The 24343-nt window shown below is 44.5% G+C and overlaps 2 protein-coding genes across 2 annotated transcripts in view; one reads left to right on the forward strand and one right to left on the reverse strand.

The window, feature by feature from the left end:
• The window catches only part of LOC308156320 (RING finger protein B), a gene marked incomplete at both ends in the record, with an annotated part of 8632 nt that extends 3009 nt beyond the window's left edge, over positions 1 to 5623 (reverse strand). The window contains 11 exons of the mRNA XM_080529659.1: positions 53 to 138; positions 503 to 584; positions 711 to 796; positions 1177 to 1277; positions 1894 to 1945; positions 2973 to 3119; positions 3606 to 3694; positions 3921 to 3999; positions 4139 to 4181; positions 5335 to 5407; positions 5562 to 5623. Of these exons, the coding sequence (XP_080385785.1) occupies positions 53 to 138; positions 503 to 584; positions 711 to 796; positions 1177 to 1277; positions 1894 to 1945; positions 2973 to 3119; positions 3606 to 3694; positions 3921 to 3999; positions 4139 to 4181; positions 5335 to 5407; positions 5562 to 5623 (900 nt within the window). The remainder of the gene's footprint in view (positions 1 to 52; positions 139 to 502; positions 585 to 710; positions 797 to 1176; positions 1278 to 1893; positions 1946 to 2972; positions 3120 to 3605; positions 3695 to 3920; positions 4000 to 4138; positions 4182 to 5334; positions 5408 to 5561) is intronic.
• A 4212-nt stretch (positions 5624 to 9835) lies between these two features.
• Positions 9836 to 23217, forward strand: mfsd14ba (major facilitator superfamily domain containing 14Ba; the record flags this gene model as incomplete). Its single annotated transcript, XM_080530160.1, has 12 exons — positions 9836 to 9919; positions 13580 to 13678; positions 14057 to 14119; positions 14384 to 14511; positions 14968 to 15082; positions 16372 to 16590; positions 17293 to 17406; positions 18570 to 18641; positions 19170 to 19282; positions 21205 to 21302; positions 21582 to 21745; positions 22963 to 23217. The coding sequence occupies 12 exons, from the start codon at positions 9836 to 9838 to the stop codon at positions 23215 to 23217; spliced, it is 1524 nt and encodes a 507-aa protein (XP_080386286.1).
• Between the last annotated feature and the right edge of the window lie 1126 nt (positions 23218 to 24343).

The following is a 24343-nucleotide window of genomic DNA, read 5'->3' on the forward strand; positions in this document are numbered from 1 at the left end:
ACACACACGCACACGCACACATGTACACACACACACACACACACACACACACATGGCTGTGGAGGATGAAGGCTGTGTGGCCATAGCGTCTGGAAGGAGGGATCCCCACATAGAGAGGCACCTTCCATTTCATTTTAGCTGGAGAGGGACAGAGGGAGGACGGGACAGGATGTTACATTAACATTTTACACATTTTAACCATTTAGCAGACGCTTATCCAAAGTGACTTACAATTAGAGATTACAGGGACAGTCTCCCTGGAGTAACTTAGGGCTAAGTGCCTTACTCAAGGGCACACTATGGACGTCATTATAGGTCAGCTATGTGTCCTCTAGATTAGTAATAATAATCTTATCTTAAGCAAGAAGTTTTAATTGCTTGAAAGTATAGTTGCTTTTTGAAGTGGACTTGTTGCCACCTGAGGGCGCCCCACGTACATTTTCATAGGGGTGCTAATCTAATTCTAGCAGAAATAGGCCAGTGATACTGCCAGTTGACTCACCAATGCTTAGTTTATGTATCTCATTCGTTGAAGTGACTGTCCCATCCTGACTGGTGCACTTGCCACCAAACAGGTAAATGTCCTGAATTGAAGAAGACGCAAATGTGTTACACGTGAGTGCTACAAAGTGCTTTGGCATAATTCTTATCCCTGGGTGACTTTGGTGGTGGAGGGGGGGGTGAGTGGGGCGCATGGGGGGGGTTTGTACCTTGTCATGATGAGCTGTGAGGGTCTGGCCTACACCAGCGAGGGGCGACTCCCCTTTCACCTCAGATTTCTGCCACACCAGAGTGTCTGAGAATGAGGCCATGTTAGTACAGCCACATTTCCATGATATCTTTATGACATCAATAATGCACCACAGATGTCACAATGGCTTTAGAATCACACTGTTATGCCACAGGGGTGCTGTGATGTAACTGAGGGCTTGGTCATAAAATCAAAATAGAATTTCGGCAAGCTGTATTCTACGATGTCACAATGAGTCTAGAATGACTCTGTTTCATCACAGTGTACATACAGTGCCACTGTGAGGGTTTGGGCATAGCATTAGAATGGAATTGGGTAAGCGGGTTTTCTATGATGTTACAATGGGTGTATACTCAATGTGAGCATTTACCAAAAAATCTATAATTTTAAAAAAATTAGCAGATTTTTTGTTGTTGTTGATATACCTGTGTTTAGAACATGGATGTCCTTGTAGTAGCTTCCATTCTCGGCACAGCCCCCAAACAAGAACACCTGCTCACCAACTACAGCAAACGTGTGGTTGTATCTACAAAGACAGACACAACACACAAACTGTATCTAAGGAGAAACAAAGCATGGAGCTGAGGCCCACATAGTCGTGGTGTCTCCAAAATCTCTCTGTTGTTGACAGGGTTGTGCGAGGGTCTACACAGCCTCTGTTGAGTGAGTTTGGATCAGGATAAGAACCCTACAGCTGTCTTTGGACCAGTTCTTACTGCTCCCTGCCAGAACTGGGGGGGGCTACAATGGGAGACAGATGGCATTCAGATAATTTCACACAGGGTCGCCCGGTTACTGAATCGCTGTTGGTGCTTCTGCCAGCACGCCATGGCAACAGTCTGCACACATTCTGGAACGAAAGCGCAGCGCGACTAAACACATCAATGGCGCATTTCGACAAAAACAAATTCCGATCGCAATTTCAAAAACCAAACGGCTCAACAAGAAAATCTGTTGCTAACTAACCTCAAGGAATTTTTTTCAAACCATTTGATATGGACTACCATACTTGTTTCTTGAATCGTTTCGAAATCTGGATTGAAAAAAACACATGAGTGTTTTGTTTTCTTTCGCATCTGGTTTGCCTTAAAAATACTTTTAAATTTGATATATGTCATGACACTCCAGAAGAATCAAATTACCTTGCAGATGGCAAAGCCCCAGTGGCCTTAACGGGGGTCCAGTTCAGCGACACTGAAATAGAGGCAGTTAGATTGTGGGCCAAATGGCTGAGGGTAAAGAGAAGGCCATGTCACAGAGTAGATACAAACCCAACACAGTGATCACTCATACCCTATGTGGGGTCTGTTAAAACTGAGCAGCCTTGTCCAGGCCAATATGAGTAAGTGTGCGCGTGTGCGTGTGCATGCATGTGCGTGTGTGCATGCGTGTGTGTGTGTGAGGGAGGTATGTGTGTGCATGCGTGTGTGTGAGGGGGGCATGTGTGGGCATGCGCGTGTGTGAGGGGGGCATGTATGTGCATGCGCGTGTGCGTGTATGTGTGAGGGGGCCATGTATGTGCATGTGTGTGGCTTTCACACCGGCAAAGAACCGTGCCGGTTCGCGTTCGGAAACCTCTGAACCTTGGTGCTGTCTGGCGAACGAGCCCGCGTTCATACAAGTGTAACCTGAACCATCCGCGGCATCAACGCTGGGTGATGAAGGGGCGGGATAAACAAACATTTCACTGGAAAAGAGGATAATATCTTCCACTACAGTATCTGAAATAAACACAATTTTCTGTGAAACAAAACAAAAGACACTTTCTATATGCGTTCTTTTACTAATCAGCTGCTCCATTACTGGCATTACGAAATTCGCGTTCGCGCATGTCCGCGAGCGTGTGCGTGTGTGTGTTTGCTGAGCATGTGAGGAAGATAGAGAGAATAATGACACTTTTGATATTGTTTTTGATCACTAATGATTAGATTTAGATTAGATTACATGTTGTCTACTTCCTCCTTGCTGGTCTCTGCAGCCTAGAATATGACACACCCTCTGACGACGTCACGGTTCGCGTTTTTGGTTCACTTGAGAACCACTATTTTTTGGTGCCCGCTGCGAACCAACTTTTCAGGTTCCGAACCAATTGAGCTTCGGTCTGAACGCGCCGGCCGGTTCCAGACTTGGTTTGCGAACGCGAACCGGCACGGTTCTTTGCCGGTGTGAAAGCCACATGTGTGAGGGAGGCATGTACAAGGCTCAGTGTGGCCATGCTGACCTGTGTTGAACATCATGAGGTCATCAGTGGGCGCCCCGTCCAGGAGCCCACCGTAGACATAGATGTTGTCTCCCACGGCGACGGAGCTGTGTCTGACGGTCCTTCGGGACACGCCCCCTGTGGCGAGCCGCTCCCACGTCAGCGACACTGGCAGTGAGAGAGAGCGCAGTAATGACAAGCATCATGTAGTTAGACTCAACCAACCAATACTAGGTTCTGTATTTGTAATAATAATATGAATCATCATCATCGTCGTTGTCGTCGTCATCATCATCATCATCATCATCATCCTCATCATCATCCTCATCATCATCATAAACCATATTTAACAATGTAACAAAGAGCTTTACAAATAGATAAAACAGATCTTAAGACAGACACTTTAAAAAGAATAAGAGCAGCATCAAAAACAACTGGTAGTCGTAAAGCCACCTGGGTCAAGTAGCAGCAGTTATCTAATGAAGCCTTTACCAGTGAGTCCAGGGCTGGTCCCTAGAGGGCTGGGGGGTATTCCATCAACGTTGCTAAAGGAAAATCCAGGCTTATTTTTGAGATTTTGATGGAATACCCCCCAGGTCCTACAGGGCTGGTTCTTACAGTAAGATCTGGGGTTCCGCTGCCCTGTAAACTCACCTATGTCATAACAGTAGATTCCAGGGAGACCCTCTCCAGCCAGGGGATCTGAGACGCCTCCAAACAGGTACAGCTTGCCCTGGACCACACTGTGTGGAGGAACAGGAGGCATGTAAACATGAGGCAATAACTGATTCCAAAACAAACACCAAAAAAACCACAGCATATTTATAATTTATCTTTATAATCTTGGATTCCAATGTCAAGGTACTGTAATTGTGTAATTGTGCTACATCGTACATCTTTCAGATATATCAACATAATATTTGATGTAAAAATATCGTTTGTATAATATGCAAACACTGCATTGTTTACCAAAGAGTGTGCCCTTCCCTTGCTGAGGGAACTAACCCCTTCTGTGGCATGGCCTCCCAGCTGAGGTCAGTGGGTGACACTACCAACAACACAATTAGGAAAGAAAAACAATATTATATCGGCTTTTAAAGTCCATAACATGCATTATGGGTATCATCACAGTAAGTAGTGGTATGAAAGCAAACAGATACTTGGATGTGCTCAGAATGTGAACATACCCGTGAGCATGTAGAAGTCATTCAGATATACCTGCTGGTCCTCCTACAAACAGAGGGAAACACCAGAAGCATTAGGCTCGTTGGGATGCAGTGCCCTGCGTAAGTATTGGGACAGTGCGTAAGTATTGGGACAGTGAAGCAAAAAAATCCGACAATGTTTGAAATCAAACAATTACTATGAAGAAGAAGAGATTGGTCCTCTGTCGCTCAGTCGATAACGCATGGTGCTAACAATGCTTAGGTTGTGGGTTTGATTCCTGCTGGGGACCATATATACTGAAAAATGTATGCACTCACTGCAATGTCAGTCGCTTTGGATAAAAACACCCAAAAAAGCGTCAGCTAAATGGCGTGTATAGATTGTCCGTTATTTTTATTTTTTTACATGTTGGTTTCATGTTCATGGAAAACCAACCTAAGGCCCCCTCCACCATGGTACCTGGACTGTAGCAATGACAATAAAGACCATTCATCCATTCATTCATTCATTCATTCATTCATTCATTCACCATGAGGTTTCACAGATGAGGGGTTTTTCTCTAAACCCTTCCTCTTGCAATCACTATGGTACATGATAATATTCATAGCTTTTAGCAAACCGTAACCATCCTTTTTGAGGACTAGTGATTTGCACCTAGTCAAGCCTCTGTAGTTGGATTGGTGACATATTCTGCGGATGGTACTGACACAGTCACGCCTACTTCCTGATACTTTAATCTCTAGAGCCAAAAAAAGTCCTATTAAATGTATATTTACACGTTTGGCATTTAGCAGACGTCTTTATCCAAAGCGACTTACAACAAATACATTTGTCTAAGTAAGTGAGTCATATATGCATCAGTCATCGCAAGAAAAGGTAATCTATGCTAGGGCCAGGGGTCATTGGCAGTCATAATGCTAGAAGAAGGAAGAATTAAGATTATTATTATTTTTCAATTTGATAGTAGAGACACTGTACAGGGGGATAGAGGGGATGAAGAGGTCTTAGGAGGGACAGTTAAGGTGATGGGTCTTTAGTCTAGAGTGTGAGGGGGGATGGGTCTTTAGTCTACGTCAGAAGATAGGTAGTGACTCTGCAGTCCTGACAGCAGTGGGAAGCTCGTTCCACCAATGGGACAACATCACTTACTTCTTATTACGCAGGGCACTGTGCTGTATAGCAAATCAACACTTTAATAAAAGTGTGTCAAATTTACCTCATGGGCCATGGTGGACACTCCTCCAAACAAGAAAACTATATTCCCGGCAACAGCTAGTGCATGACCATATCTGGCAATAAACATGGACATATTGAAGCCTGAAGGTTAGACACATTTACGTATATGTATAAAACAGTTTTGCATGCACGCACGCACGCACACACACACACACACACACACACACACACACACACACACACACACACACACACACACACACTTACCTGGGGCTTGGCGCTTCACCTTTCATCTCCTTGTCAACCCAGTGTCCACTTGCTAAGGCCATTCTGTTGTCAGACGGAGTCAAACAAAGATGATTCTAAATTATTTTTTTACGTAGTCCTTTGCCTCCTGTGGTTCTGGGCAATCATAAGTATTGTGGTGAAGCAGATGTCAGGTGAGTGATGTACAGTAGAGGTTGCAGACTAAAAGCAGTCTGTGTCTGGTTACAGGTGCACTCCGATGCAATGCCGGTGAACCGAACACTCTCGTTGCCTAGCAATGACCCCAAACAGACCCCATGGTGCACATCAACTAAAGCCACAGGTTATCACCAAAGTAGATAAGTGGCTGATAATGACCTACTACACACCTTAGGGGAAAATAATGTGAGCATATTGAACCATGTTTATTCTTAATGATGGTGTCCCTGTGATATTCATGTCACACTGAACCTCTTACAGAAGGTGAACAGCCTAGGATACTGTATCCACAGACTGACATGACGTCATCTACACTCTCGCTTCCCCATCAGACTGATAACACTGTGCTTCTCATTCAGAACACATTCAGACACACAGCTCACCTGTGCGAGGGTGCTGGAGTGTGTTCTCACATGTTTCCAGGTGTTATTCGTTTTGACTATACACCAGGGGCGGATTTAGGATCGTAGGAGATCCGGGGCTTAGCCCAGAGGGAGAATATAATGTGCGCGCGGAGCGCGCCGGAAAATTTTGCCTTCAACCTTCAACTTACCACCACCTTAAAGCAGACAAAAGGCACTGGAGAACACATATACATTCACACCCTTTAATGAAGCAAACTAATTGTGGTGGTTCTGGGCACAGAGGGAGGTCAGCACACGTAGCTCCCAGTGGTGTAGTCTACGTGATACGCAGGACTACGCCGTATACCCACTAGGAAAGGCCAAGGATTTGCGTATACCCACTAGAAAATGCGCGAGGATACGTAACGGCGTTTTGTGACAGAACTTTCACACTTTTATTCATAAAATTCACCCCGTCTGTGTTACGAAGCACTTACTTCGAACTTTCTGACATGTTTGTTATCACATAACCAGTCGTTCAGAATGCTAGTCTCAGTATTTCCCCTACAGAGCCTTGGGGTGGGCGGGCCGCGAATTTGCGAAACCTAGGATGGTAGTGGGAGGCAGGGCAATACCGCTACCTGATTGGTTGGCGAAGCACTCCCTCATTTCGCCAGCCAGCTGGACTGAAAAAATCAGGTGTAGTGCTGAGGCACAAATATGTACATTTCAAGCCTGCAAACTGCGACACTTTAAATAAATGTGCAATAACACTATTGTTCAATATGACAACCCTAGTCGTCTATCTGTACAGTATAGTATAGTGGATAGTGTACATAGCCTTTATTTATGTAAACCAGCTCCTTCCCTTCTTGTGATTTTTTTAAAAGTGTTTTTTCCCCTTTCCTAACACCAGGGGAGCCACCCCTCCTAAATTTCGTTGTTTGGTACCTGTACTGTAGCAATGACAATAAAGACGATTCATTCATTCATTCATTAATTCATTCATTAATTCATTCATTCAAGTGTCTGATTATAGTTTCATGGTGTGAATAATAGTGTCAAAGAACTAGCAAGCTAGCTAGCTAGCTCAGAGGTGATTAGATGAGCTAGTCTGCTGCACACATGCCAGCTAAAGAGCTAACTGGAGGCACTTTATTATTTTACTTAAAGTAGATATACAATCTTTCTTATTCTGCTAGAATTGGGCTTTATGGTAATACCATAATGGCATATTTACAGTACATGGACAGTGGATTGAAGCATTGGAACAAACCCTCACTCATTGGAAATGTCTGTTTTTTGTAGTTGGACATACGATTTTCTTACAGGTGAGAGAGTAATTAAAGACAGTATCTGACTCTATTGCCCACAGCAACCCAATATTCAATTAGAATGATGTTATGATTTTATATGAATTCAATGTATACCTCTTATTAAATTATAAATACTCTGGTTGTTATATTTGCCTTTTGGGTGACAGCAAAAGAGGGAGAGAGGAGGATAGAGAGGGAGAGAAGGAGAGAGAGCAGGATGGTGTCGGCACACCAGAGAGAGAGAGAGCAAGAACCAGGTGAGAAAGTGGACATGTAGTCAAGACCACGTAAGTAGCCCAACGGCCCTTAGGGGGCAGGAGCCTATCTCCTGTTTCTGTAGCGTGAGGCAGCTTGATGTACAAGTACAGTCCATGCCACCCCCCCCCCCCCCCCCAAGGCAGCAAACACTGGTGTAGATGCATACTGTATGCATAAGTGAGTGTGGTGATGCGTATGGGGTGTCGCTACGGGACAGGTGTCGCTCTGACTGGGAGGGCAAAATCACAGTATACCCACTAGAAAAAACTAGACTACACCACTGGTAGCTCCCCCTGTCAGTCACCATCATTTATATTTGTATAGAATTACATAATTGATGGGCTGAGGCTAGTTATGTTACAGTATGTATCAATTCAATTCAATTCAATGATACTTTATTTATCCCCGTGGGGAAATTCATTCTGCCACGCCACTCCACTAAAAACAACGCATAACAACACAACATAAAGGACAGACAACAACACTGAGCCAGCCATATACGGTATATAAAAAAACAGCGAGATCACGATAAAAAAGTGGATAAAAGAGATGGCTATAGTTATTATATCAGGGCAGTCTCTGTGCTCACCACTTATATTGTATTTAGAGTCTTGTCCTGTGTTATATGACGATATATTACATGTATTGTTGGCCTGTGTATAGTACTGTGAAATCAAATCCCCCCTGGGACATTAAACAAACTTAGTTAGTTAGCGTTACATCTTAGGATAGATTTGAGTCATGTTCTGTATACATACATACTACCATAAGGGCATACTTAATGTGGTTACTCCATGTTTACTAGCTGTAACATTAACGTTACATCATTCTTTTTCACTTGTTACTCAGTCAACCAGAGTACAGATATCAAAGACTATCAGCCTGTTATTCACTTTATTTGTATAAGTATTATCCTTTGTTTGATTTCTTACCATGTACCGTAACAGTACCTTGCTATGTTTCATTTTCATTATAACATAACGTTATGTTATGATAGCCAGCTAGCATTAGCAAACCGGAAAAGTAGTGTCAGTGAGTCAGTCACCTTTCTAATAAGATTCACAAACCTGAAACATCATCTATGTCATTACTGCTGGTGATGTCATTGTTGTCAGCTGCTGATACTGCTGCTGCAACAAGGCGCTTGTTTTGTTGAAACAACTTTGGGATATCCATCCTTACAATTTTGCAAGTCAGGCACTGATTGAGATCACTTCTTCTTCAGGGCAGGGTAGGCTACCCAGTACGCAGGCTAATGTCGCGCAGCTGCTGCCTCTCTGTTGGACTCCGGTACTGCACGTTACTCACGATATTTTTTTTAAATTTTTTTTAAGTAAAACATTCGGGGCTTTTCAGAAAACATCCGGGGCTTGAGCCCCAGTAGCCACCCCCTAGCGCCGCCCCTGCTATACACACAGTGATCATTATCCTCTAACAGTCTTCTCTCAGAATAAAACATCAGAGTATCCCTCAGCCTAATAACAGTTATAATAACACACACCAACTCTTCTGCTGATCACTAAACGGCTGTGCTTGCATGTTTTCCCCCCATATGTGTAAATAATACATTTAACCACAAAGTCATGTTTTATTTCTCGACCACACAGAGAGGTAGAGAGAGAGAGAGAGAGAGAGAGAGATAGATAGATAGATAGAGAGAGAGAGAGAGAGAGAGAGAGAGAGAGAGAGAGAGAGAGAGAGAGAATAAATCTCTATAGACACGTGGTTTCCGGCAGCCTCTACTGTACGCTTCAGCGGCTGGAGGGAACAAGCGGGTGCTTAAAATCTGATCTCAGCGCAGTTTCATCCACCTCAGTGCGGCTTCGTGTTTGGGACGCCACAGAACCGCGCACTGACTTGCGGTCAGCTCATTCACTAATCTTCGGCTGTGCCGTGCATCTGCTCTGTCCATAGAGGGAATAGAGAGAGAGAAAGAGAGAGAGAGAGAGACTGTTGACGTGAGCAGGAACCATTTTGCACATCATTCACCGGTGTTGTCAATTCATTTGGACTATAGGAGGCTAAAACACGGTATTTTAGTGCGCTTTAGCCGTTCAGGGCTAAATACGAAGGCATCCTGGAAGAAGCGGCTGTAGTACCGAAGATCCCTACGCAGCATGGATTTTATGTAACTCCAGCGAGATGTGGAGAGGAGATGATGCCTCCGGGAGGAGATAAAGATCACCAGGGGACCAGCCGGGTAGTGCTGGTCAAGAAAATCATCATGAAGGATGGGCCCACGGTAATGTGAATGAATCAAGTGTTATAATGACAGGTGTTACCCGTTATACGACCGCAATGTCGCCTAAAGGATCGGGTAAACACGGTGGTGGCATCAGCCGAGGTGGCATAAGATTAAGAAGCGCACATTACTGGAGCGTCGCTCGGGGTTGACAGATCTTGAAGGCCGTTTAACGCGTAAACACGCTCGGTGCGCAAAAAGCGCTCTTATTGACGAGCGGCTTGGAAATGTCGATACATCTATCTAGATTAACAATGACGATTAGCCTTAGAGTCTGAGTGAGTGGTTTCAGTTAGTAGAAGGATGTAAGGTATTCAGCGGTAGAGCTACAGAGGGCCTGTCTGCTGAGGAGCTTAGTGAAGCCTGTGTAATATTGTAACGCTGTTGCCGTTATGGATGTTGCATAACATCCCTCAGCTGCCGCTGAATGCGATCCGTTTGCATGGTAACCACCATAATCCTGCATGGATAGGCTACTGGCTGGATGATAACGCTCATCATTTTTCAAATGCACAATTTATATTGACATTTTATGAGTTAGATATATCTAAATAATATCTATATCATTATCTATATAATATAATCCATATCCCGTTTTCTATCTTGGCTATGATGTGTGTGGAATGGGTGAGAACAACACAGGCATGAACTCAATTTCTGTTTTCCAACACTTAAATATACCACCTATTGCACACTTTAATATACCACCTAGTGCACACTTTAATATACCACCTAGTGTAACATTTTAATATACCACCTATTGCACACTTTACCACCTAGTGCACACTTTAATATACCACCTAGTGTACACTTTAATATACCACCTAGTGCACACTTTAATATACCACCTAGTGTAACATTTTAATATACCACCTAGTGTAACACTTTAATATACCACCTAGTGTACACTTTAATATACCACCTAGTGTAACACTTTAATATACCACCTAGTGCACACTTTAATATACCACCTAGTGTAACACTTTAATATACCACCTAGTGTACACTTTAATATACCACCTAGTGTACACTTTAATATACCACCTAGTGCACACTTTAATATACCACCTAGTGTAACACTTTAATATACCACCTAGTGCACACTTTAATATACCACCTAGTGTACACTTTAATATACCACCTAGTGCACACTTTAATATGCCACCTTTAATAGCAAGCTGTCAGGAATCCTGAATCTACTGTTGGACTATAGTCCTTACACACCTGTATCTATAAATGTAGGGGCCACAATAAATTATAGCTCTTGCTCTGTGATAATGCACTTTTATTTTTATTAATGTATACGACTTCACACACCTACAATATCCTCAATCAATTCTAACATGTTTAGAGGGAAGGTTCCCATTCGTTTTGCCTGAACTACACACGTCAATGTACTGTACTTAGATAGAGCCCCAGTATTCAGCTGTTCTTGTGTAATAAGCCTTTTGGAAGTCTTTTGGGTTCTATGTAGGTCCCTACAGGGTTCTTTATGTAGACTCTGGGGTTTGAGTATCATGACTCATGACACATCTCATAACTGTATACCTCTAAACTAAACTGATGTTACAGTACTACTTCTGCACATACTGTGTATTGCATAATTACCACTATCATTCTTGTTTTATTTATATAATGTTCTTATATCACTATTTGCACTTTTGGTTAGATGCTAAACTGCATTTCGTTGTATAGTACTTATAAAGTATAAAGTTGAATCTAATCTAATCTAAAATGCACAGAGCAACTATCATCTTAGATGTTGAAGAGCTCTGCCCTCCGACGTCAGATGGCGTAGCGCATGCGCCAATCACAATCAACCCCCAGCACGTTCCATTCTGTAGTGTTGCATCTTTGCTTTTTGAAGGTCTCTACTCGTTTTGATAAGATGTCATATCTCAGAGTCTACATGAAAGGGTTTGTCCACAGGGACGGACAAAAAAAGCCTCTTTGGTTCTAGGTTGAACCTTCTTTCCTTAGAGTGTAAAGATTCCTGCAGAATAATGTCATTAGATTTTCTAAATTTAGGGAAAGAGTTGCATACCTCTCACCCTCCACCTACTTAGGCTCTGCAGTCACAGGAAGAGACAATGTGTCAGACCCTGCTATTACCTTTTAAGAGCAAAGTGTCCTGCATGAAAACACCTGCATGAAAACACCTGTACATTTTGGTTGCACTTTATTTTACAGTAGCCTACAGAAATTACTCGATAATGACTGATAATTCAATATACAAATGTACCATTGTTTCTAGATAATCTCCATGCGTAAAACACACACACACACACACACACACACACACACACACACACACACACACACACACACACACACACACATTCTTGAGGATGTGTGCACTGTAAGTAGGAGGCCCATCTTACGTAACCCATATCCCAAACTGCAGTGCTGGATCACAGTGTGCTGGGAAGTGCAGTAGCGAGGCATTTACATTTGACATTTTCACCATTCAGCAGACGCTTTTTTACATTTAATAATAATAATAATAATAATAATAATAATAATAATAATAATAATATCTTGGATTTATATAGCGCCTTTCTCAGACCCAAGGATGCTTTACAGATTTCATAGACAGACAGAACAGAAAAACTAAACAAAGAAACAAAGATAACGGGAGTGACAAAACTAGACGAGAGGCCAAAGGCCTTAGAGATTACAGGGGCGCTCATCTATGCCTTCCCCAACTGACTGACTGTTTTAGGACACTGGAGGTCACTGGAGGTCCTCACACACAGGAGGAACACAAAGGAAATGACTCCCCTCCAAAGAGATGCTGTTGTCATCAAATCGTCATCAAATATCGTCATCAAATCAAAATGAAAATCCTTAGGAATGAGTCATGCTCCCATGACTCATTCCTAAGGATTTTCATTTAGATTTGATGACGATATTTATGCAGTGTAATGTACTGGTTGAGACAACACTGATGTTTTAGGTTTCATTTGCCAATCAATCATCAATCAATCAATCACGTTTTTGAGGCAACACACATGCACTGCACACACGTGTAGACCCCCAGGCGCCCCTCATCTTCGGTGCCCCTGGAGCAGTTTTGCTCAAGGGCACAACGGCAGTGGTAGGCACCTTAGGTGGTGGATCTGTTTAACATGGCTGCCCTCTGTTATGGTGGTGGATGTGTTAAACATGGCCGCCCTCTGTTATGGTGGTGGATCTGTTTAACATGGCCGCCCTCTGTTATGGTGGTGGATGTGTTAAACATGGCCGGCCTCTGTTATGGTGGTGGATCTGTTTAACATGGCCGCCCTCTGTTATGGTGGAGGATGTGTTTAACATGGATGCCCTCTGTTATGGTGGAGGATGTGTTTAACATCCTCTGTTATGGTGGTGGATGTGTTTAACATGGCCGCCCTCTGTTATGGTGGAGGATGTGTTTAACATGGCCGCCCTCTGTTATGGTGGAGGATGTGTTTAACATGGCCGCCCTCTGTTATGGTGGAGGATGTGTTTAACATGGCCGCCCTCTGTTATGGTGGAGGATGTGTTTAACATGGCCGCCCTCTGTTATGGTGGAGCATGTGTTTAACATGGCTGCCCTCTGTTATGGTGGAGGATGTGTTTAACATGGCTAAACTCTGTTATGGTGGTGGATGTGTTTAACATGGCCGCCCTCTGTTGCAGCCTCAGCAGGGCATTGGTCGCCCCAGCGTCTACCATGCCGTGGTGGTCATCTTCCTGGAGTTCTTCGCCTGGGGCCTCCTCACCACTCCGATGCTGACAGTGAGTTCCACCTGGCCCGTTTTGTCTAACTGTCCGTGTGTGTGTGTGTCTGTCTGTCTCTCTGTGTCTGTCCATCTGTCTCTCTTGTGTGTTTTGTAAGCCTCTGTGGTTCACTGTTTCTGTCAGTCTTTAGTCAGAGTTAATCGTCATCTATCATTGGTTATCTTCCTCTCTTCCATCTATCTTCATTAGCTTTTTTTTCTCTTCTATCCCGCCGTCATGGAATGATGCCTTGTTGTGTTTTGGTTTCTGTTTTTTAGGGGGGGGCAGGTTCCCTGGTAAATTAAATGGCTTGTTAAGCACAGCTGTGTGTCTGTTTCAGTTTGTGGGCAACCTCTCTGTTGAACACGTGTTTGTGGTTTCTGTGGTCGTTCGCAGGTTCTACATGAAACATTTCCACAGCACACATTCCTGATGAATGGCCTCATTCAAGGGGTGAAGGTAAGAGAGAAACACATTCGCTTTTGCTCTAACTTTCGCACGTATTTTCACTTGTGAACTAACTAAGGATCTCGGGGAAAAAACCTCCATTACACGTCATTACAAAGCAATTACTATGGGGCAACCGTTTTTAGTGCTAGCTACTTGAAATAATGAAGCCGACTTATTTTCCCGCTAAAGATCAATGAAGCTTCTCATTAGGTCGATCGGCCTCGGCCTGTACGTGATGTTGTTAACCCAGGTTCCACCCTTCCTTCTCTCCAGGGATTGCTCTCCTTCATGAGTGCCCCTCTGATTGGTGCCTTGTCAGACGTGTGGGGAAGACGCTCCTTCCTATTGGTCACTGTGTTCTTCACCTGTGCCCCCATTCCGCTCATGAGACTCAGCCCCTGGTAAGACCTCACCTCTCTTCTGGCTTACAACCACGACCGCACAGATTCATTTCATAGAGTATTTCATCGGAGGCTAACAACGTAACAACGTTCACATTCAAAGTGTTTTTCTTTTTAAGAAAATATATTGTTATCCTACCCATACATAGTTTATATGTAGATACCACCATTCGTTTAGGTCTATTCATTTGGTCATGTCAGTACCATTTTGAGTTGGTAAACAAACGGATCCACACAGAATGGTTCTTATTCATCTCCCAGTTATGATTCACATTCCTCAGATTCTTTATGAGCTTGTTCGGCTCATTTGTTCGACAGACTGTATAAAACATCTGTTTGGTTCGGGCCTGTGCTGTTGAGTAGAGTCTAACTGACATCGTGTTCCATCCCTCAGGTGGTGTTGAGTAGAGTCTAACTGACATTGTGTTCTAACTGACATGGTGTTCCCTCTCTCAGGTGGTACTTTGCCGCCATCTCCATGTCAGGGGCGTTCTCCGTCACCTTCTCCGTCATCTTCGCTTATGTCGCCGATGTCACCGAGGAGCATGAGAGGAGCACAGCGTATGGACTGGTAAAGCTCTTCATTTATTCAAAAAAAGTATGTGTTTTTTTTCATTAAATGCAGCAGTCCCACTCTTATATTTTTCATTGCATGGAGACAGCGAAGAAAGGCAGGAAAGTAAGCAGGAGAGGGTTTAATCAGCAGGCCACGGGCCGGATTCTAACCCATGCTGACAGGGGCATATGTGTGCACTGTAGGCCGCGGTGCTAGACCACTGGACCACCCCAGGCCGCGGTAAAGCAATTTTCGAAATCTAATGAAGACACATCTCATTGAGCCGATCGTCCTGCCGGGGTAGAGAAGTGGGGGGCAGCGTGCTGTCGTTCAGTGTGATGCTTCTGCGGTTGCAGATCGAGTTGTGAAATTCTATACGAGTCTTATGTAACGTGGCTGCGTTGTGTGGAGGTCTTCTCGTGTTTCCTGCGAGCGAGTCTCTCACACGACGGTTTTAACCCTCATGCTGGTGTGTCAGAACGGGCGCCTGGGGTTCGTGGCGTGCTCTGTGTGGCTATCGAGTTGCACCGTCACAGTGTTTGTATTTATCACATCTTGATGGAGAATACACCATGACATTTATGGTCCATTTGTAAAGCGTAAGTGGGAACCACAGGTAACAGTATCCCTGACCTACTGTAGGGGTCACTGTAGCAAAGGCCACAGTTTGCTACAGTACGCAAACCGCCCAACACTGCTGCAAATTCCCATTCAGGCACACACTCATTAGTGAGTTGAAGTTGCTTATTATAAATTCTTAATTACCTGTAAGTCAGCATGTGGTAGGCTACAGTACTCTCTCCTGTGGTCGCTAGGTACTACTACACTGCAGCCTTTTGCACTACTTTTGAACTACCACTGTCAATGCTTTATTATTACTTATTGCTTTATTACTCTAATCTTATTACCGGTATATGGTATCGGATTTATTGACTTATTGATGTATTGACTGTTGTTGGAGCTAGATTAATTAAATATTTCACTTCATCACTAGTGACACAGTTCACTATATAGTTCACTATATCACTATCACATTAAAGTGATAACAGAGTAGATTGTCCTACAAAGACACTTAGATTTACATTTAGTCATCTAAACATTAATTAGACCCCTATACTTTCTTTTATTTATTTATTTTTGTTTCTTTTTAACTTTACTACTCAATCTTTTCAGTTTGTCAAGAGTCTTTGAGTGTCTAGAAAAGCGCTATATAAGTCTAATGTATTATTATTATTATTGTTATTATTATTATAATTATTATTTAATAATAATATAACTCACCTGCAATGTTTGATTTGATCCAGGTGTCGGCCACGTTCGCTGCCAGCCTGGTGACAAGCCCGGCCATCGGGGCGTACCTGTCGGCGTGCTACGGCGACAACCTGGTGGTGCTGGTGGCCACGCTCATCGCCCTGGCCGACATCTGCTTCATCCTGCTGGCCGTGCCGGAGTCGCTGCCGGAGAAGATGAGGCTCAACACCTGGGGGGCGCCCATCTCCTGGGAGCAGGCCGACCCCTTCTCTGTGAGTCCAGACCGCCCGCTTCTGATGTCCCTAGAACAAACAGTGGTGGTTTCCCTCAGGTCGTTATGAACAGCTACTGGTGTCTCTCAGGTTGTTATAAACAGCTACTGGTTTCTCTCAGGTTGTTATAAACAGCTACTGGTTTCTCTCAGGTTGTTATAAACAGCTACTGGTGTCTCTCAGGTTGTTATAAACAGCTACTGGTGTCTCTCAGGAGGTTATAAACAGCTACTGGTGTCTCTCAGGTTGTTATAAACAGCTACTGGTTTCTCTCAGGTCGCTCTAAACAGCTACTGGTGTCTCTCAGGTTGTTATAAACAGCTACTGGTGTCTCTCAGGTCGTTATGAACAGCTACTGGTTTCCCTCAGGTCTTCTCAGCAAAGTGCTGTGTTTCAGTTCACTTACATGATGTAATAAAACTGAAACTAGTAAGTGAATGGGGTTAGTCTTGCATACATGTACTCTACATAAGCAGGAGGGCTACCTCACATGTGATCGATTCCCTCTGTATGGGGTGATCTGTATCAGAATGTCAATGTACAGTACTGACTGTACTGACAGTGTCTGACTGACAGTGTTAATATTGTACAGTACAGTACAGTAAAGGTGATGATAATGTCTTCACCAACGTCTGACTGACAGTGTTAATATTGTACTGTCCGGCGGCCATTTTGTCTGTATTGACTCTCTTCTGTGTTCAGTCCATGAGAAAAGTGGGGAAGGATCCGACCATCCTGCTCATCTGTATAACGGTGTTCCTGTCCTATCTCCCGGAGGCCGGACAGTACTCCAGCTTCTTCCTCTACCTAAGACAGGTAAACATCTCCTGCTGACACAGTATGCACACACATACATATATAACCGTACACCTTATAACTCATTCTAAGCATAATATGATGTATTTTAATGCCAGCGCTATGAACACATTAGAACTGTATGCTCCGAGTAAAGTGATAACCCAACTTCTCTGTATTTAACTCATCTCATGGTAAACACCGGCGGGGGAAGAGTAGTTATTTCCGCATAATGGTGTTGTTTACATATCCAGTTTTATTGTAGTAGGTTACTATGACGATAAAGGTATCAGAGGCACCTGCTCTGCGTGTGTTACTGCCAGATCGACTTTGGCAGCTCACTTTCCATTGAGCTCAGCAATGTGCTGGTCATTGAGCCTCCCACCCTTGGAGCAGAAAGAGAGAGTAATAGCGTTGTCACGACACCTTGACCTTGATTGATACCGATACCAGCTTAAATATCACAATCAAATTCTTAATAATAATCGATACCACGGCAACCAAAACAACGTCAAGCAAAGTAAATAATATCCTATTAAATAACCAGAACATGGAAATTCTTATTTTCCCAATCCTTAAGCTATCAGAGCTATTATTTACTGACTTGTTGTGATTTGGATTTTTGGCTCAGGATGCTTTGCTTTCTATTGGAAAGATGCTTGGATAAATGTGCTGTGTTGTTGTCTGACTGCGTGGCCTTGTAAACATCTTTTACAAACAGGCTTTGTGATTTCGGTCGGCTCGCCGTCACCGTTGGCTCTGTAAGCAAAGTAACACCAGATGTCACTTCTGGCATTCCTTTTATCAACAAGCTGGGGACGGCCGGCGTCAACACTCGCGGCTTCCATCCTTCCCTTTCCTTCTCGTCAACGCTGTGTGTGTGTGTGCGACTGTTTAGCGTCGTCTTTCCCAGCCACGCGTCCACTATGCATGCAGAGCGTGCTACCCCATGCACGCCCCGTGAGCATATAGACAAATTACACTTCTAAGATATAGAATATATATATTCCGCACAGCTCAAAGTAAAATGCTGCATCAGGCGTTTAGGATAAACATTTTAATTTCAAATATTCTTAGTATAGAACCGTTTTCAAAGCGAGGTATACGTTTGTGGAACCGGTACATGGTGGTAGCACTAAAGAGTGATGCTACATAATGTGTGTCTCTCTCTATCGCCCCCACAGATCATCAACTTTTCATCGACAACCATCGCAGTGTTCATCGGAGTGGTGGGGATCCTGTCCATCATAGCGCAGGTACCTGACACCTTCTTCTCTGTGACCTTCTAGTCTGGCCTAACAACACTGCCCAGCTGTGACTTATTCCTTTTATACAACGGTTCCAAAACAAAACAGACAATTTGTGACAGGGAAACAATGCCTTGTTTACTTTGTGATAGATTGTGGTGGTTTCCGCCCTGTGCTCGGAAATATAGTTCTCAAAACGACCGCTGTTGTCAAGATAACATGGTAAACAATTCTTGGTAATTTGAGTGTTTGCGCAGGGATATTACTGGATATTGTCACTATGGAAAACAGGGAAAAGGCGTCGAACGCCTCTCGGCCAATCGCAATACTTATTCGGATCAAACCGTTGTATAATGTGTCTTTGAGGACACCGCCAAGTCTCTTAGTGAACAATCCTTTTTTAATCAAGTTAACATTTGTCTTTTTTCAGATGACTATCTTCCGGCATAAGCTCAAGTTTTAGAGGAAGAATATCAATGTCTTTCTTTACACAGTGTGAAAAGGAAATGTGAATCTTCTCTCTCTCTGTTCTGGCAGACACTGATCCTCACTCTCCTGATGAGGACCATAGGAAACAAGAACACAGTTCTCCTGGGCTTGGGCTTCCAGATCCTCCAGCTGGCCTGCTATGGCTTCGGATCAGAACCCTGGTGAGTCCCCGTTCACCTCTCTCTCCACGGGGGGGGGGAGGGGGTCGCTGAGAACCAACCAACCAACCAACCACTGGCCACTAGCATACCACACTGGATGTGTTAGCCATGCATGCTAGGTGACGTGCTAGCGTGGATGTTGGAACCAGGGTTTCCGTTAACCGGTAATTACCGGTCTTTGTCCGGTAAAAGTTGTTGAAGTCCGACAAATTGAAAACTCGTCGGACATTAATGTCCGGTGAAAATAATTCCCTCTAAGCACAATTTGAATACAATTCGCTAAAGTTCACATTCTGATTCCTTCTATTTTAAAAAAGACGAATATATAGGCTATGTATTTCTTTTATTATGATATGATTTGACACCGGCATGATGATGTCTCCTAATGTGTAGGCTGCCTATGCGAAACAGCGGTTGTTTCCGGTGTGCGCTATAACTCGTGCACAATCGAGTCGAGGCAGAGAGGAGGATAGCGATGTTTCTCTCTGTGATAGTGTGATTATGCAAGCCTTTTCTGAAAGGGATGAGAACCCGATTGTTTCAGCTTCTCCCAGGGAGAAAGTGGTAGAGTTACCATCCTCCCCGAGTCCTACCATACCATCCGCTGACAGCCTATCTCTCCCGGTAACCGGCGAGCGATTGCGTGTCGCTCAAGTAGCTGATCAGTCATTAAACAAATGTTTTTTACATGCAGCTAGTGAGGAATCTGAAATAGGGGGCAACGTAGTTTATTTCCTTAACGATGGGATATTAATGTGTAAATGGTCTCCTCCTAATGCAAATGGTTGTGAGTGGAATACTGTAAAACAAGTGGTTGTGCCTGTGGGTTATAGACAACAGGTGTTATCTGTAGCACATGAGAGCCAGTGGTCAGGACATTTAGGTATAACTAAAACTTATCAGCTGATATTGAAACATTTCTTTTGGCCCGGACTGAAGGCGGATGTTGCCAAGCACTGCCGCTGTTGCCATACTTGTCAGATGGCGGGTAAGCCTAATCAATCCATTCCACCCGCACCATTGCATCCCATTCCTGCTATAGGGGAGCCATTTGAACGTGTAATAATTGATTGTGTTGGACCTTTGCCTAGGACTAAAAGTGGAAGTCAGTATTTGCTCACTATTATGTGCGCTGCTACTCGTTTTCCCGAAGCTGTTCGGTTGCGTAACATATCAGCTAAACGAAATGCCTTCCCAACCAGCGAGACCTGGTTATAGAAATGACGTTGTTTTATTGATAAAAAAAGGGTAAAACTGGAAAGAGAAAATAGAAAACTCACATTAATCCCAAACAATTTAACAAACTTCAGTTAACGTAATGTGGAGTCCGTTCATTGATCGATGCTGTCTGTTCAGTTCCCAGAGGCGCCCGTTCAGCGCTGGACATATAGCGCGCATGCGAATCATGTTATATTATTATATATTATATAGCTCGCATCTAATCGTATCGGATGAGAAATAGACATTAAATGGCATATTTTTTTTAAATTATATTTTAATATGACCGGAATATATCACGTTTGTCCGGTAAATCGAAATCTTCCCGGACACGATGTCCGGCGGCAATTTTTTCTAACGGAAACCCTGGTTGGAACACAGGCTGTCTCTCAGTGAGCAGTCAGAAAAGGGTTTGACTCGTTTCGTGCCGAGGGGGAATAGAGTCACCCAAACCGTCAACATCGTAGAGTGGCAAGGGTGACTTTATTCACAGAAAAAAGCATCAAAAGTGTTGTTGCTAGGTAAATACCACATAAAAGCACTCTAGGTGGTGAGTGTTCCGGAATCCTTTGGCAGTAAGTGAAGAGGAAGTGGCTATGATGGGTCTGATCAAAGGGCACTGAGCGTGCTCACTGCTCAATAGCGCTGAACTGTGTGTAGTGGGTCTCTGTATGTGACGTCTCCTGCCTGTCTGTGTTGGTCAGGATGATCTGGGCGGCGGGTGCCGTGGCAGCCATGTCCAGTATCACCTTCCCTGCAGTGAGCGCCCTGGTGTCCCACAGCGCCGACCCAGACAAGCAGGGTAAGAAACCTCTCACTCCTCTCTGCTGTAATCCATCCATTCCCTGTTCCCGGCAGTCCCACCTCTCCTCCTCCCACACTCACCCCACTCCCATCTCCCCCCTCCCCCCCGGTGCCCTCTTACAAAGGCAATCGATATGGGGTTATGAACGTGTGCTAATGTGTTTCATGGCAGACATAATGTCTTGTGGTGGTTCTGATATTGAATTGTGGCTTTGGCTTTAGCAGTAATGTGATGATGCTGATGTTTGTCCCTCCGTCCCCTCCGTCCGTCCGCTAGGTCTGGTCCAGGGGATGATCACAGGGATCCGGGGCTTGTGTAACGGACTGGGCCCCGCGCTCTACGGCTTGATCTTCTTCATGTTCAACGTGGAGCTGAACACCATCGATCCCATCCCCGGGGAGTTCGCCATCGACCCCATACCTATACAACCCCCTACTGAGGTAAAACACACACACACACACACACACACACCCACCTATACACCCCTACTGAGGTAAAACACACACACACACACACACACATCTATACACCCCCCTACTGAGGTAAAAAAAAAAAAAAAAAACACACACGCCTATACACCCCTACTGAGGTAAAACACACACACACCTATACATCCCCCTACTGAGTTGAAACACACACCAGCTCCAATAACACAACAGCGTCATTCAACGGCAAGCCAACTTGTATTCATATTAATCGGTGTCTCTCCTGTAGATATCTCATCTAGGCAGGCAGTATAATCCTGTATTTCTCTGTGCCCTGTATGCCGTACCAACTCAGTCGTGCCTAGAGAGTACGCCCTGAGAACCCACGGTTGGCTCTAAGAATAGGACCTTATGTTTATTACTCAGTGATAAACAGTGTTTGATGGGTGGTGACCGAGATCGATAGTCAATCAAAGTAATTAAAGATTCTTGCTCATAGGTAGACAATTGAAGAAAGGTTTATTCCATTCAGTGCTGGGTAAGTTCTCTCACAGCAAGAGAACGAACGACTCATAGGTCACAAGCAGCCTCACTTTATAGGCAGAATATTGATGGTCAAGCAGGCACCTGTCTATCACGAATCATAACAACATTGACAAGGCTCTGTTCAGTCTACTTGACCAAATGGAGGATGCCCCAACCATGCACATTCTAACTTTGCCCATGTCCCTGAAGGAGTTGATTGCCAGGGTAACCCAGTTACCTGACTCTGGTCCAGTCTAAGTATAGTTGGCTAGTTGCCAACTCAAGTTACAGGTTGCAGGCAGATACGCACAACTTGAGAATGGTCCACTAGTAGCCATAGTCTAAATCTGGCCATGGTCCAGCTCAAATAACATATCACAAGTCAGAGAGAAAAACATATTGACTGAGAGTGGGCAAAGTCTAAAGTATGTTTAAGATTAATATTGCAATATTTTATATATACGGTAATAATATTCGACACAAATGCCTCATATCACTCAGGATTACAGATGGATTTGGGGGTATGGTAAGGCCCTGCGAGCCTGGACTAACTCAGGGCTAAGTGCCTTACTCAAGGGCACACTAGCGGTGGTGTTCCCAGGTGGGATTTTCACTCATGACCTTCTGACTGATCACCAGTCCAGCCATCACCATCCACTAGCCCACCACCACTATCCCGCTAATCCCGTTTGCGTCTCTCCTTGCAGAGGTCTCTCATCCCGGGTCCTCCCTTCCTCATGGGCTCCTGCTCGGTGATCGTGGCGTTCATCGTGGCCTTGTTCATCCCCGAGGCCCTGGCGCCCGGCGCCCCCACGGCCTCCGCAGAGGACAAGGACGCCGCGGGCGCCGTCACCATGGCCGGCGTTCACATCAACACGCCCCTGCCGGGCGGCGAGGAGGACGCTCCGGCGCCGCTGAGCGACGGTGACTTTGAGCCTCTGCTGCAGGACAGCATCGTGTGACTGGAGGAGGGGGGAGGGACGGCGTCCGTATCGTATCCGGCTGCGGCAACCCCACGCCCCCCGAGAGGAGAAGAGATGGAGGAGATTGGGGGGTGAGACAGGGGCCTAACCTCAGTACTGTGTGCTCCTCTGCACTGCACAACCATTCCCTGCCCCTGTCCCCCTAACCCCCCCCCCCCCGCCCCCCTGTCCCCCTTAGAGGCTAGTATTTATTTTGGATGATTTGATATGCTGTTTGTGATGTTGTGATGATGATCTTTTAGGGGATGGTTGGTCACCCTTGGCTTTTTTTCCCACATGTAGGACTCTGGACCTGGGTATGCTTTAAGAGTCTTAAGGGATAGTTAAGGCAGAGGAAGGTGTTATTGTGTTTAACAAATTATATTTGGGAGGCAGAAGAGAGAGAGACGTTTGCGTATCGTTGTGCACATATTTCAACTCAGCTGCTCAGATTTATGTGTTGGAACAACAACCCGAATGGTACCTCTGGGGTTGGGACGGAAAAGAGGCATGAAGTGAAAAAAGAGAAAAGTGCAAAGAGATCTGTACCAACAGTCAACAACACGTATTTACTTTGTACTGATCATAGAGGTGCTCTATGTTATATGAATAGCCAGAAAGAAAATCACATTATAATAAAACAGACAACATGCCAAGTCTTGGATTTACAAGGGGGACGCTGTTAACAGGCCTTCTCACTCATAGTCGGAGAGCAGCAGGTATTGTTGTCTTTAAGGATGAGGGCGATGGCCTCCATAAGGAGGTCGAGATTCTGGTCTCCTTTGTGACATCGTTGTTGACTCGAGCTTCGCAAGGAAGGGGGCTCTGGTACCGTAACCATGGTACCTGCCTGGTCAGAGGACAAGGCAGCTACAGCACTGTACTTTTAGCGGGAAGAGGATTATTTCTACTTCTACTACCACTGGATGTGGCCTCATGCATAGGCAACATAGGCAGTATGAGGCGGGGTGTGTGGGGTGATGATGCCATAGAGGTTTACTGAGTGTTTTGGTTTTATGCAGTACTGCTTCTGATTGGTCTGCGAAAATCTTGATTGTTACTAAAAAAGGGTTTTTATCTTGAAGTATATCATTTATATAAAGTATTACGATGTCTTTTATTATTT

The sequence above is a fragment of the Nansenia antarctica genome (genome assembly GCF_963989245.1).
Source record: "Nansenia antarctica genome assembly, chromosome: 4".
NCBI lineage: Eukaryota > Metazoa > Chordata > Actinopteri > Argentiniformes > Microstomatidae > Nansenia > Nansenia antarctica.